At 41.9% G+C, this 12,270-nt stretch overlaps 1 protein-coding gene across 1 annotated transcript in view; it reads right to left on the bottom strand.

Moving 5' to 3' along the window:
* chl1b (cell adhesion molecule L1-like b) overlaps positions 1-12,270 on the bottom strand; it is a 66,428-nt gene that overhangs the window by 5,055 nt on the left and 49,103 nt on the right. The window contains exons 17-23 of the mRNA XM_083970983.1: positions 11,945-12,142; positions 11,622-11,692; positions 10,001-10,223; positions 8,538-8,653; positions 8,059-8,263; positions 7,804-7,926; positions 3,899-4,078 (exon numbers count right to left, since the gene is read on the bottom strand). Of these exons, the coding sequence (XP_083827109.1) occupies positions 3,899-4,078; positions 7,804-7,926; positions 8,059-8,263; positions 8,538-8,653; positions 10,001-10,223; positions 11,622-11,692; positions 11,945-12,142 (1,116 nt within the window). The remainder of the gene's footprint in view (positions 1-3,898; positions 4,079-7,803; positions 7,927-8,058; positions 8,264-8,537; positions 8,654-10,000; positions 10,224-11,621; positions 11,693-11,944; positions 12,143-12,270) is intronic.

Genomic DNA, 12,270 nt, shown 5'->3' with positions numbered 1-12,270 from the left:
TAAGTAGTTTACTTAAGTCTGTAGCCAGGATTTAGGAAAAACTTTTCACTTGACAAAAAAGGCTGGTCAGACAGAATATTAATTTATCATTTTATTTATATTGTTTTATTTATACCGTACAAACCCTCTCCAGATTGGTACGTTACTACTACCCTAGGGTAAAATGTTCCTTTATTACAATATTTCCAACCTTAGAAACAATTGAATTTGAAGATGTTTAGTGAAATAACTATTTTCTTTGATGAAAGATCAGATCTACAAATTTCTCATTTTGCCCCAAAACCAAAATATTTTGGTTTCCAATAATTTACAATAGAAAAAAAATCCTCACATTTAATGGAAAATGGAACCTGGGGCAATTTTTGCTTGTTAAAACACTAATTATTAGAAGGTAAATAAACAATTAGCTAGATATCAGGCAGAGTTGTCTGCATTATTTAATTAGCAGGAATAACACAGAGGACATGAAGTCATTGTCTTCAATGACAGATATAGTCCTGCTTATTTTTATTTATGGGTTTTAATAACTTTGTTTTCATGTTATTTCCTTTGAAGGCAATTCAAAGCGCCGTCCAACTCCGACATGTAATGTGGCCTTTTGATAATCGACAGGAGAAAAAAAAATAATCTAATAATGTAGTGAATGATGTGCATCATTAGTATGGGAAAAGTATGATTTGACAGCAGCTGTTGAAGCGAGTCAACAAAGCACAATCCACTTCATTTCCCCGTGGCAAACATGCAAATCTTCTGCTGTGTCTCCAGCTCAGGTGCATTATTTGCTCAGGTGATAATTCAGCACACAAGGACACCTGTGTCTGAGCTGCCTGTCCCAACCACTGCAAATGACACTCTCTGACTAATGTTGATGGATTAGTCTGCAACTATGGTAATTCCAATTATTGGAGCTGTGCGATGACTTCAACTGACAAAGGCCCCTGAACTAAAAATATCCCAAGGCAGGCTGCTGCGTTTTGTCACCACATTCCGCAGCTTGCTATTAACTGCTGCAGAAAGCAGCTGCTCACCCAGCAGGACACTGATGCCCTGGAAGACGCCCCTTCAAAGTCAAGAGTTTTTTTTTTCTTTTTCTTTTTTTATAAGGAGGGACCAAATATTCTGATATAGGAGCTTTCAACAGCCTCCACTTATCCACTTATCTCAGTGTCCTGTAAATATCACTCTCCCAGTTTGAGCTCACACCTCCCTAGCAATGCCCAGGAGGACGTTTCTCCTCGCTCTCAGCTCAGACGCTGCCCTGGGACACACTCTCCTCCCAGGGCTGTATTGCTGTTTACCCACTTGAAGATTTCATGGAAATGTCAGGTGGCTGGTGGGTCAATACGCTGCAGTGTACAAGGGGACTGAGGCCCAACAAATCAATCACTGACAATTCGACATATTTGTCCCATTCAGGCAGCTCCACTGTTGGATCAGGATAGATTTAGTATCCTAGATTTCCCTGTGGTGCAGCAGAGAAATTAAAACCGGATTTTTCATTAGCATGCATTTGTCATATAACAAACAATGAAATGGAGCTGCTACCTTACACCTCTGCAGTTGTTGCACCGGGAACCCAGAACTTAAACTATCGAGGAAAAATAAGTGAAGTAGCGAATTAGCTTGCACACAGCGATACACAGCTACTTTTGCATCTTTGTTTTTGGGTTGTCAGTTTACTTTGAGCCGACAGTCGGGGAGCTCTACGGGCTGTCATGTCACTGTGAAAATGTTCGAACAAAATATTCAGTGTCTATTGTTTCATGTTTGTTTGTCTCTGCGGTTTGATGCTTGTTGTGTCAAAATGTGCTGCGGCTCCTCTACCTATTGTGGAACGAGTGGGTTTGGTCACTGGGGACTTTCGAGTGCTTGGAGGTGAGGGGGAAGCTGACTTGCCTGAAAAAAAAGACAGTCGTGGTTATCGATTGTGCTCGAACCCCAGGGAGGTGGGGGTGCTACGTTCTACTGTTAGCATGCATCCTGTTTTCAGCTAAAGTCTAAGATTAGTCACTACATGGCTATATAGTAAAACATAATCTACAAAAACAAACATTTTACATTTGTATACATAAGGTGAGATGGTGGGATTTTAATTTGCCTTTTAAATTAGGTTTAATTTCCTTTTTGTACATCATTAAATGGAAGAGGGATGGATGTGTGGCGTGTCTGATCTTCTTCCTGGGTTTGGCTCTTAAAGCATCATTTATTTCCTCAGCTTGAGTTGGTAGACATGTTCTATGAGTCTGCTGTTGCTAGGATAAAAGTCAATATTCGTTTACAGTCACTAATGAGCCAAGATTAATATGAATTTATAATTAGGTTACTCATTACCATTGCTATTAGCGAGAAAGCCACAAACTTTATCTAAGAAGAAGTTGACATTTTTCTAATGAAAGGAGGCATCAGAGTGCTCTCTGCTGATGGCAAGGGCAAACAGCAGACAAGGTCAATTATCTGCAGAGGAGCACAGTGTTTAGCACTTTTTAATTCTGAACAGGGAAAATAAAATATGTTCAGCTGGTCGACACTCCAAAGCTGATGATTTATTCAGGCCTAGAGCATCCGCACCCGTACACATTTCTGCATCCAATCCATGCACTTACAGCACTACCCTAATGCTACTGATACTGTGAAACATGTCATAGCAACACACACAATTAGAAATACATAGTATCTGCAGCGCAGTGTCAGATTGTGTGTGCAGGTATGACTGGCCACAGTTTCTACATAAACACAGATCTACATACTGAGACCAACAGTAGGAGCCAAAGTGGAAGCTGCAGGAAAAAAAAAAAAAAAGAAAATGACAGAAAGGACAAACATTGCATTTCTAAGCAGACGGTAACACGTTCACACACATTTATGACACACACACACTTTAATAAAAAGGTAATGCCAGAAGCATTAGTGGTGTAAGTGATAAACGTACTGTTGACTGTAGAGTTATCACACACACATGTAACGTAGCTCTGCACAATTGCTATTCAATACATAAAAAATGAGTCTTCCTCCCTGTAATCACTTTGCCGGCTTTTCAGCATGCAAATAAACAACCCCTAAGAGCCAATTAAGTTTCATTCTGTGATTCTTCTCCAGCGCTAAGTAATCACTGGCATATTTAGCAACTGCTGTGTGTTTCAACATTAAGTTTCGTATTTTGCCTAACAGAACTTGAACAACACACTTAATTTCTTTAGGTGTGCCACCCTATTATTTCCGCTGACAGTATCTGTTGCTGCGGTCGGATTTTTAATGACACTTGGGTGAAACTGAAACGTCCAGCCCTCCTGTTTCATTTCCCGTCCAATCACTCGTACCGCTGCCCACAATCTCACAGAGACTTGGTTTGAGTTGAGGCCAGCTGAAAGGTACAGTGTGCAGTCCTCCACAAATGATATGTAATCGAAAGAAAAAAAAATTATATAGTACGAGCTGGCTCATTATGATTACTTACCCAGCAACTCTTTCATGATTATACAATTCAGTATCAAAACCTGCAGTTTCCCTCCTGCTAAAAGCAATTTTCTTTCTTAGCTGATTGTTTCATAGCTTGCGCTCTCTGTCCAATCAATAAGCACTTGCTCTCTCATGACAGTGACAAATGGAAACCTCCACTACACCCATATGAAATTGTTTATCCACAAAAATTACTTACATGGAGATATGAAAAGCTTGGCTGCCCAAGCATATATCATATTCTGCTAGTTCAATGCCATTTTGAAATCGTGAAATGGCTTTGTCACCTTGTTCGCTCAGCTTGAATTCATGCCGAGCCAATTCTGCACCTCAAAGCTCGTCTGTGTTCTCAACATGCTCGCTCACCCATTCAGACACCCACAAGCCCATCCAGACACACACCGCCCAGCCGTTTGCTCTCTGGACCCCTCCAATCACTCACTTGTTTCAAGGGTGGTGGTGCACTCGTCGCTGACGACAGGCCCGCAGCCCACGGTGGTGCAGGAGCGCAGGTAGAACTTGTATTTGCTCACGGGCTCCAGGTCGCGAAGGATCCACTGGGTGATGTCGGGGTTGCTGATGTCCACTGTCTGCAGCGGCCCCACCTCCTCGGTGTCGTTGACTAGATGTAAAGAAATAAAATAAAACCACATGATGTACAATCGAGGGAAAATGAACATTTTACAGTACTTGCACTGTTTTCTAATTCTTTTTCCTGACAATATTGGTTTTTTTGGGTCAACATTGGTGTTGTTTTGTCTCACGCAGCACATACAGTATAACTCCCTATGCGCAACCATTACCAGTGATCAGGTGGCTGCAGAAATAACTTAAATGAAAAATCAACACATCCTCAGGCTTCTTCAGTTTCACTCAATAGAATAACAAGAGCATACAGTACATGGGTCACATTACCAATTTTCTCCATGTAATTTTTGGCATTGTTCAAAGCGTTCACCATTTTTCAAAAAAGGAAAACACATTTCCAAAAACATTAAGATAATATTGCTTGTCAACAAAAATCATACCATTGTTAATATTAGGTACATTTACAGGGGTTACGCTGGTTTACACAGCGAAACCATGTCATTGTGTGGTGGTTAATTTAGTTTTACTTTATTATGTTACCTGTGTCTGCATCTGTGGTGATCTCACTCCTTACCTCTGGGACTTCCAGTAGGGTTAGGGTTACCTCACACATACAACCCCACCACACATCCAATATACCTGACATGTCTTTGTTGTGATTACAGTAACAGTGGTTGCATTATTTTACAACTGCAGTCAGCCATTAGCTCAGGTGAAATGACAGAAAAATATGTATTTGGCAGCTTTGTTGTTAGCACCACAAGGCACCACTCAGCTATTTCCCCAATATTTTCCCATCACATCAGTTTCAAACCAAATAACATGTTAGCATCCTGTTTTACCCTAATATTTTTTTCTCCGCTAACAGTAGCACTGTATATCAATAATCACTGTGTAATTTTCCATTTTCATCCAATTTTTCCACCCATTATATGTGTTGGGATTGGTGCCCGCTATTTAGTAATTAGATGAATTATTATTAGACATTTCAACAAAGCCAAAGAAAGCAAATGTCACTTTTATTTTTGACTTGCATAATATTTGCACAAGGCAAGCTGTTATTTTCTTTTCTTTTTTTCTTTTTGTAATGGCCCATTTGACAAACATACACATATATCCTGCACATTTTCAACCAGTATGTCTTTATGTTATTATCTGCTCTCTGTCTACACTGTGATGCGATCTCTCATTTTTCACTACGTAAAGCAGGCCAGGAGGTCAGAGGGTGGCATTTATGTTCAATGGAACAAAAACAAACACACCAGGTGTTGAGGTGACCTTTGTCGTGAAAGAGCTGCTGTGTCTCTGTGGTAGCAAACAATGACAAGGATGTATCGGGTCGCTTCTCTTTTTGCCTGGATACCGTCCACTGTTATCAGACATCATGATCTTTTTTTGTTGTGTCTCTAGGGTAGAGAGCGATCCATCGTCGGTGAATTATGCAATCGAGGCTGCGAACATTGTGTGTCTGCTCTCTCACTTATCCACAAACACTCAGGCCTGACAGCTGGTGCACATGATCTGACAGAGTGAACTGGCTGAAGGCTGCACACTTTGGCTCTTCCACTGAATATTTCCAAATATTCTTCAGCCTGCTGGGCCAAATACGGTTGGCCTTGTGTGGTGTGAGTCAAAACGAGGCTCCGCAACGCTGAAACTGAGTGTGAGTTTAGTGCCGAATGGGAAGAAAACAGAGTGACCTGCAGCCAAGGTCACTTTGAACTCCTACTTGTGCTTCAGATCAAACTTCACTTGGGCCACACATGTTTTTTTTCTCTTTAGTATATCTGGTACAGTATACAGTAAAATGGTCTAGTGTTCAGCAAGATCAGTCTGCATGAATACACAATAGCACAATACTCTTCACAGAAATTCTTCAGCTTTCAGTATTAAAATACACTTGGAGTGGAGGTGAAAACTGCCTTCTGTAACTGACAAAGAAAAATCTTTCGTTAGAGTGAAGATAGGAGATAGGAGAGGTGTCTTTACAAAGAGAGAATGGACATGTGAGTCCACATCTTAACTTAACTGGCACACTTACGTTAACCTGACAATGCTGCAACTAGCCTGCTGAAAAATAAGCGGCTCTTCACAGCCATGTGAATGTGCCTGTCATGTCTGTCCTGAAACCTAGGTCACGTTTTTATCTGTTTTTCATATTTATTAATCAATTTCTGTTTTATTTTGGTGCGTCCAACCTTTCCTCTTGTTTCACATTCACACATCTTGCCATCGTTTCCTGCGCCTGTGATTGTCAACCACACCCCTAACAGGTGTCGCACCTGTGTCCTGTTGACTACGCCTCCTAAAAGTCTGCATGCTCCTAGTCCTCTGTGACAGTTTTTCTGGTGTTGTAGCATTCATTTTCTCTGTCTTTTTCTCTGTGTTTGTCTTTGCCGTAAACTTCCTTCATTAACCTAGTCTTTGACCTCACCCTTTGGATTTGTTTGCCTGACCTGATTGACCCACTGTGTATCGACCAAGCTTGTAATAGAGATTGTGTCTCTAATTGCTGTGTTTTGAGACCTGCATTTTGAGTTCTCACCATGTGGTTGCGTGTTACAAGCCACCCACTTTTTGGTCAGGAAAACCTGAAGGGATATTAAGGCTTTACATTTGGAAATTAATTTTAGTGATTTAGAGAACACTGGTGAAAATCCTCACATGGGTTCAGTGAGCTGCCAATAGAAGATAATCTGTAGTTTCAAATCAGTTTAGTCAAAGCCGGGTTCAGCGCGTTACACAATGTTACGAGAGTGAAACCTGTGAGATGAGAAGCTATTAAAGGCGGGAATGAAGGTGGGCGTTGCCTCCAAACAGCTGTGCTGCAGCTTGATATTCCACTTATGTTGCTGATGATACACTGATACCCAACATTTCGCACATGACTTCCCTCAAGGGGACTTCAAAAAAAAAGAAAAAAGAAAAAAAAGTCACACTTCAAAGGGTCCATCAGCTTTATAGCCGTGGCACAATGAAAACGTCCTCTCCTGAAATACTGTATGACACTTGGCCCTCTCGTGCAGCCGCCAAATCAAACTCAATTAGCCGGGAAATGTGGCACTAAGATGCTGTTGGGAGTTAGTCATTAGCTTCGTTATATGACTTTTGTTTAAGGACGAGCAAAGTGTGTGCACACATGGGATGTGTTGGGTGACGGTATCCCGTGAGACCGTGAGCTATGGTGGAGATGTCCCCCCTGCGGACAGTATGGGGTCAGTATGCCTGGACCCTGACAGACGGTGACACAGTGGCCTTGGTCAGCAGGAGCTGAGCCATGACTGTGACACACGGGCCAGCAGACATCACCCTGACATGTTTCCTATACAGATGCTCTGACCTCACTATGACCTGGGCCCTATTAGAGCAACACAATGATTTTCCTTTCCGTGCTGAGGATCACGGGTTACACAATCACCAGCGAGCCTAAGATAAACCGCCCTCCTTTACCCATACACTCCAGAGATGTTGCACTGACTTACTTGTCTCTATTACATGGAGGCAGAGGCTGTGCATTCAAAACAGGGAAGCTATTTAGGTCTCTAAAATGCAGTCGGTGTTGCCAGACGGAAATATGCAGCCTGTGTTTCTGTGTACTTAATTTCTTTTTCCATATGAGAGCACGGACTGGAAACAAACAGAGCTATGTAAGCACAATTAAACACAAGGGAAAAAACAATATCCCCCAGTGGCAAGAAGGGGGCATCGTCATTATATCGGACTTAGTTAAGTATGAGCATGAGGCGTAGGGATACGTACTGAGCTGATACTCGAGGAGGTACCCGGTGAGAATCCCATTAGGCTCCAGCGGCGGGGCCCAAACCAGAGCGACAGTGTGCCTCTGTACATCTGTGACCCTGAAAACAGGATTTTTCTCAGGGACTGTGGGGGCAAAGAAGGTAATACACACAGTAAGCAGTTGAATTCTCCAACGCAGTTTCCTTGGCTATTATTAGATTTTCCCTTCAGTAGTTGTGAATCAATACACTTCATGCTGTTTTTCCACAATCCTACCTCCCTCTGGGGTTTTGAAGTTGACGGGATGGCTGCCGGGGCCATTTCCCCGCCCGTTGAAGGTCATGACAATGAGGCTGTACTCGGAGAAGGGCGTTAGTCCCGGTATCGTAGCGTGATTCCGGTCCCCGGGGAACGTCAGTGTGTGTTTGTCTCCGTGGCTTTTCTTGGAGTCCACCAGACGCCGCAGACGCCACCAGTTTATCTATGTCAGGAGAGAGAGAGATACACAGAGCCATCCTCAGGAGACTGATCAAACTTTGTACAACACACACACTAGACACTACACTGTATGAGAGGATGCTAAATAAGTTATTGTTGTTTTTTTTTTTTTTTATCTGCTGGTGTGAGAAGGAAAACATCGAGCCGGCCAAGTAAAGGAGACAGAGTGGGGTGAGAGGAGCAAATGTTTGGAGCAAGGTCAGGGCCATTCCTTTTAAACTGTGTCTAAAATCAAAGGTCTGTTTTTGAGGTATTACCCTGTAGCCTCCCAGATGTCCATGTAGCTTGTCCTTGTGTACACGCGTCCAGCTAACCTTGACCACTGAGCTGTTCATCACATCCACAGCTACATCATCAGGCGCAGCAGAGGGAACTGCAAAGGCAAACACACATCACAATCTACAGTAAACTGAGAGTAAAGTCAGGGAGCACAGAGCAGTGAGGCAGGACTTACAACTGTGATCCTGGAAATAACTTCACCTACTGTATTTATAGGAAAAGACACTGGGGATAAATTGATCAATCAATCGCTAAAGGATTCTTCCTATTATCAACTACACTAAAGGAGGTAAATACTGCAATTTCACACCACACTTGAGCGAGGACACAACAACAACAACAGTGAGGCGTTTCATGACCTGAGGTGACCTCCTGGGGACAAGTCCAGAAGAAAACTGCACACAGGAAATAGAGTAAAGCTCTGTAAAGACTCCATCTCTGGGGAAACTGCAACTGCGACAGTGCACAACCTTGAATCTCAAAGTCGAACTTTAACTCCTAAAAGGAACTTCTTAGAAATTTCAAGACAAAACTTTAAAAATAGAAAATCATTTCACAAAGTCCACCTGAATACTGCAGCTGAGTTAAGCAAAGAGGGGAGAACATATTTTAATTAAGCCACAACTTTCTCCATATATCAAATATCCTAAAGCAACAGCGGCCACTTTGCACTTTGGCAGCTCCAAATAGATACAAGATGTGAGTGGGAGGTTTGTGAAATTCTTTCCTCTAATACCCAGAAACCATTTAACTTTATGTCAGTAAACTCCAAAAATATGATCAGGGGTATATGCTGTCCAGATACCCACTGAAAATAGCAACAAATTCTGATTTCCAGCTTCCTACTCTTCTGTTAGAAAGTAATTAAAAGAAAATCTACAAAGGTCTCTCTAACAAGTATCATCTTTTCATTTTAGTTTGTCTCTAAAGTTCAGCATCATAATGTTTTAAAGATGCAGAACTGAGTGTAATTAAGTTGCTTGTTTGTGTAATATAAGTCTACATCTAAGTGTTTAGAAGTAATACTTGCTAGCTTTTTTACATTAGGGAGATAATTGTTTGCGTTATCTTTTCTTTCAATCACTGAACATTCATTCTGATGTGTGTCTCCTGGCTCCTGATGAATGGAAGTCCAGTATCTTTTATTCATTCTTATTTTAGTTCTGTATCACGGTCCACCAACTCCTGAGAGAAATACCCGACTCCTTAGCATCTGAATGCTCCACATGCTCACCAGCTAGTTTCTTTGTCTATTGTTTGTTGCTTGACAGGTGATACAGTGTACAGTTTATTAGAACCGATGCCCTGAAGAGAGTAGAACTGAGGACAACCGAATCAATTTGTTAAAAGACACGAGAGATAAAGGGAACTACAGAGTTTGGTGATATTTCTTTGCATTATTATAAAATAGTACAGTTTCAATGAAATGTCATCTACTCACAGTCCTCTCCTGAGTAGCCGGTCACTATCTTGGGGTCGGGGGCCCAGCCCTGATGGTTCTTGGCTTGGATCTTGATCTCATAGGGGACGAATGTGGGCGTGTTCTTCACCACAAATGAGTGTCTCTTCACCATGTGCTCTTTCCAGTCTTCCTCCATGTCCTGTCTTTTGTAACTCACCTTATACTCCAGACCAGGGCCATTGTGCTCAATGGGCAACAAGGGCTGAATGATGGAAACAAGAAAGCATAAGTAAAGCAGAATTACTGCCTCTGACATGTTTAGTTGCAGAATATATTATGGTCACAATCTCCCCTTCTGTGCTTGAGTTACAGCACTGAAGTGTTTTCGCTGAATGTTATGATGCCACAAAGAAGTTGACCTTTGACCTTTTGGATATAAAATGTATCATCACTGTAATATTTCATCCTTATGGACATTTGTATCAAATCTTGTTGTAATAAATCTAATAAGGAGTTATTCCCCGATAAGTTTTTTTCTGAGTTCACAGTGACCTTGACCTTTGATCTTTGCTGACCAAAATCTAGTCTGTTCATCCTTGTGTCCGAGTGAATGTTTGCGCCAGATGCAATGAAATTCACTCTGAGAATTTCTGATTTATCACAGTCACAAGCACATGACCTTTGGCCTTTGACTTCCAAAACCTAATCAGTTCATCTTTGAGTCCGAGCGGATGTTTGCACCAAATTTGAAGAATTTTCCTCAAAGCTATTCTGAGATATGATGGTCACGATAATGGGCCCGACAGACATGCGTATGTTCGTACAGACAGACGACCCGAAAAATGTAACGTCTCCTGCCGTGGCTGGCGCTGGCGCAAAGGCATGAAAAGCAAGAACAATGAGAAGGGTTTCATGCAGACTTTCACAGTTGCATAAGACGCTTCTTGTATTTCACTGCTCAGTGTCACTGCCTCTGTGGGATTAAAATGACAAGCTAGGCCAGTGAACTGTGCGTGGAGCACTGGCACTGCTTTATCCTGCTATCTAATAAACAATGGAACAATTGACCTGGTCTCGCAGCGAGGCTTTTCTTTGATATAGGGCTACGTACATCATCGTAGATGAAAAGATTTATCTCCCCACAGAAGTCAGACCGTGAGAAATAGAATGAGATACCATTTTCCACAAAAGCAAATCATTAACAGTGGGAGAGCTCATGAATCCAGGATTCTGGGGTTACGTTACCATGACAGGGCAAGCAGATAATAAGTGAAGGAGAGATTCATCTTTCTACAATAAAGCTGAATATATTACTGTACACATTAAAAGAAAATTCCCCTTTTCATGGCCCTCCTTTTCTCTTTCTAATCAAAGGAAAGGAGCAGCTTTCAATAGGAGCTCTTTCACAGTGATCCCAGGAAATGGCTTTTCTAAAGATCTGAACCACGGAATGAAATATCAAAAGTGGGACATTTCTATTTCTTAAATTGCTATTGGTAACTGCCTATGAAACATTGATAAAACTTCATCTATGTTCTGTTAGAGAAATTCTTTGACTTGCAAAAACTGTAGTAGATGTGAATAATACACTGTGTAAACGTAGCCCACATTGCACAATTAGCAGAAAGAGGATAATAAAAGACCAAACTCTTCTCTTTACCTCCCAGTTGATATTCATTTCATGTGGCAAATGACCTTCGATTTTGATATTTTCTGGGTTCTTGTCAGGGGCTGTAGAAAAGAGGGAATATAGATTTTGTTGGCATAGTGGAAGAAATCTCCAGTGAAATAAGCACACGCGCACACACATACACACACACATGCACACACACACAAGAGAGCAGATTTTCAACAAGAGTGGAATCAATTATGTAGCAGGTCTGAGTGTTTTAAAGTTCACAGAGCAGCACTGTTGGCAGCTCAAGTGGCCTGGAGGACCTTATCAGAAAGCATAATAAACAATGAGCGGCTGACGCCTCAGACCTGCTGCTGGGGTTTTGTATCTCTCTGTTGGTTCGCTGGGAGGACCCCTCCCCACAGAGTTCAGTCCAGACACGCGGAAGCGATAGTCGACGTGGCCGTGGAGTTTGAGGACGGCCGAGTTGTGGTTCCCGGGCATCCGGAGCAACTCCTTCCAGTTTCCCGGCTCCCACTGACTTTCCTCGTACTCTATGATAAACTCTGTGGACAGGTAGATAGACGGTCAGAGTCGTCCCTCACTGATGTGGTTCTTGCTTATCTAAAACCCAACTGTGCAGAAAACTCTTAAATCACTAATCCACATTATAACTCATGCTCAGATTAATCAA

The sequence above is a fragment of the Trachurus trachurus genome, assembly GCF_905171665.1.
Source record: "Trachurus trachurus genome assembly, chromosome: 5".
NCBI classification, from domain to species: domain Eukaryota; kingdom Metazoa; phylum Chordata; class Actinopteri; order Carangiformes; family Carangidae; genus Trachurus; species Trachurus trachurus.
The sequence above is the reverse complement of the archived record's forward strand: the minus strand, read 5'-3'. Positions and strand labels throughout refer to the sequence as shown.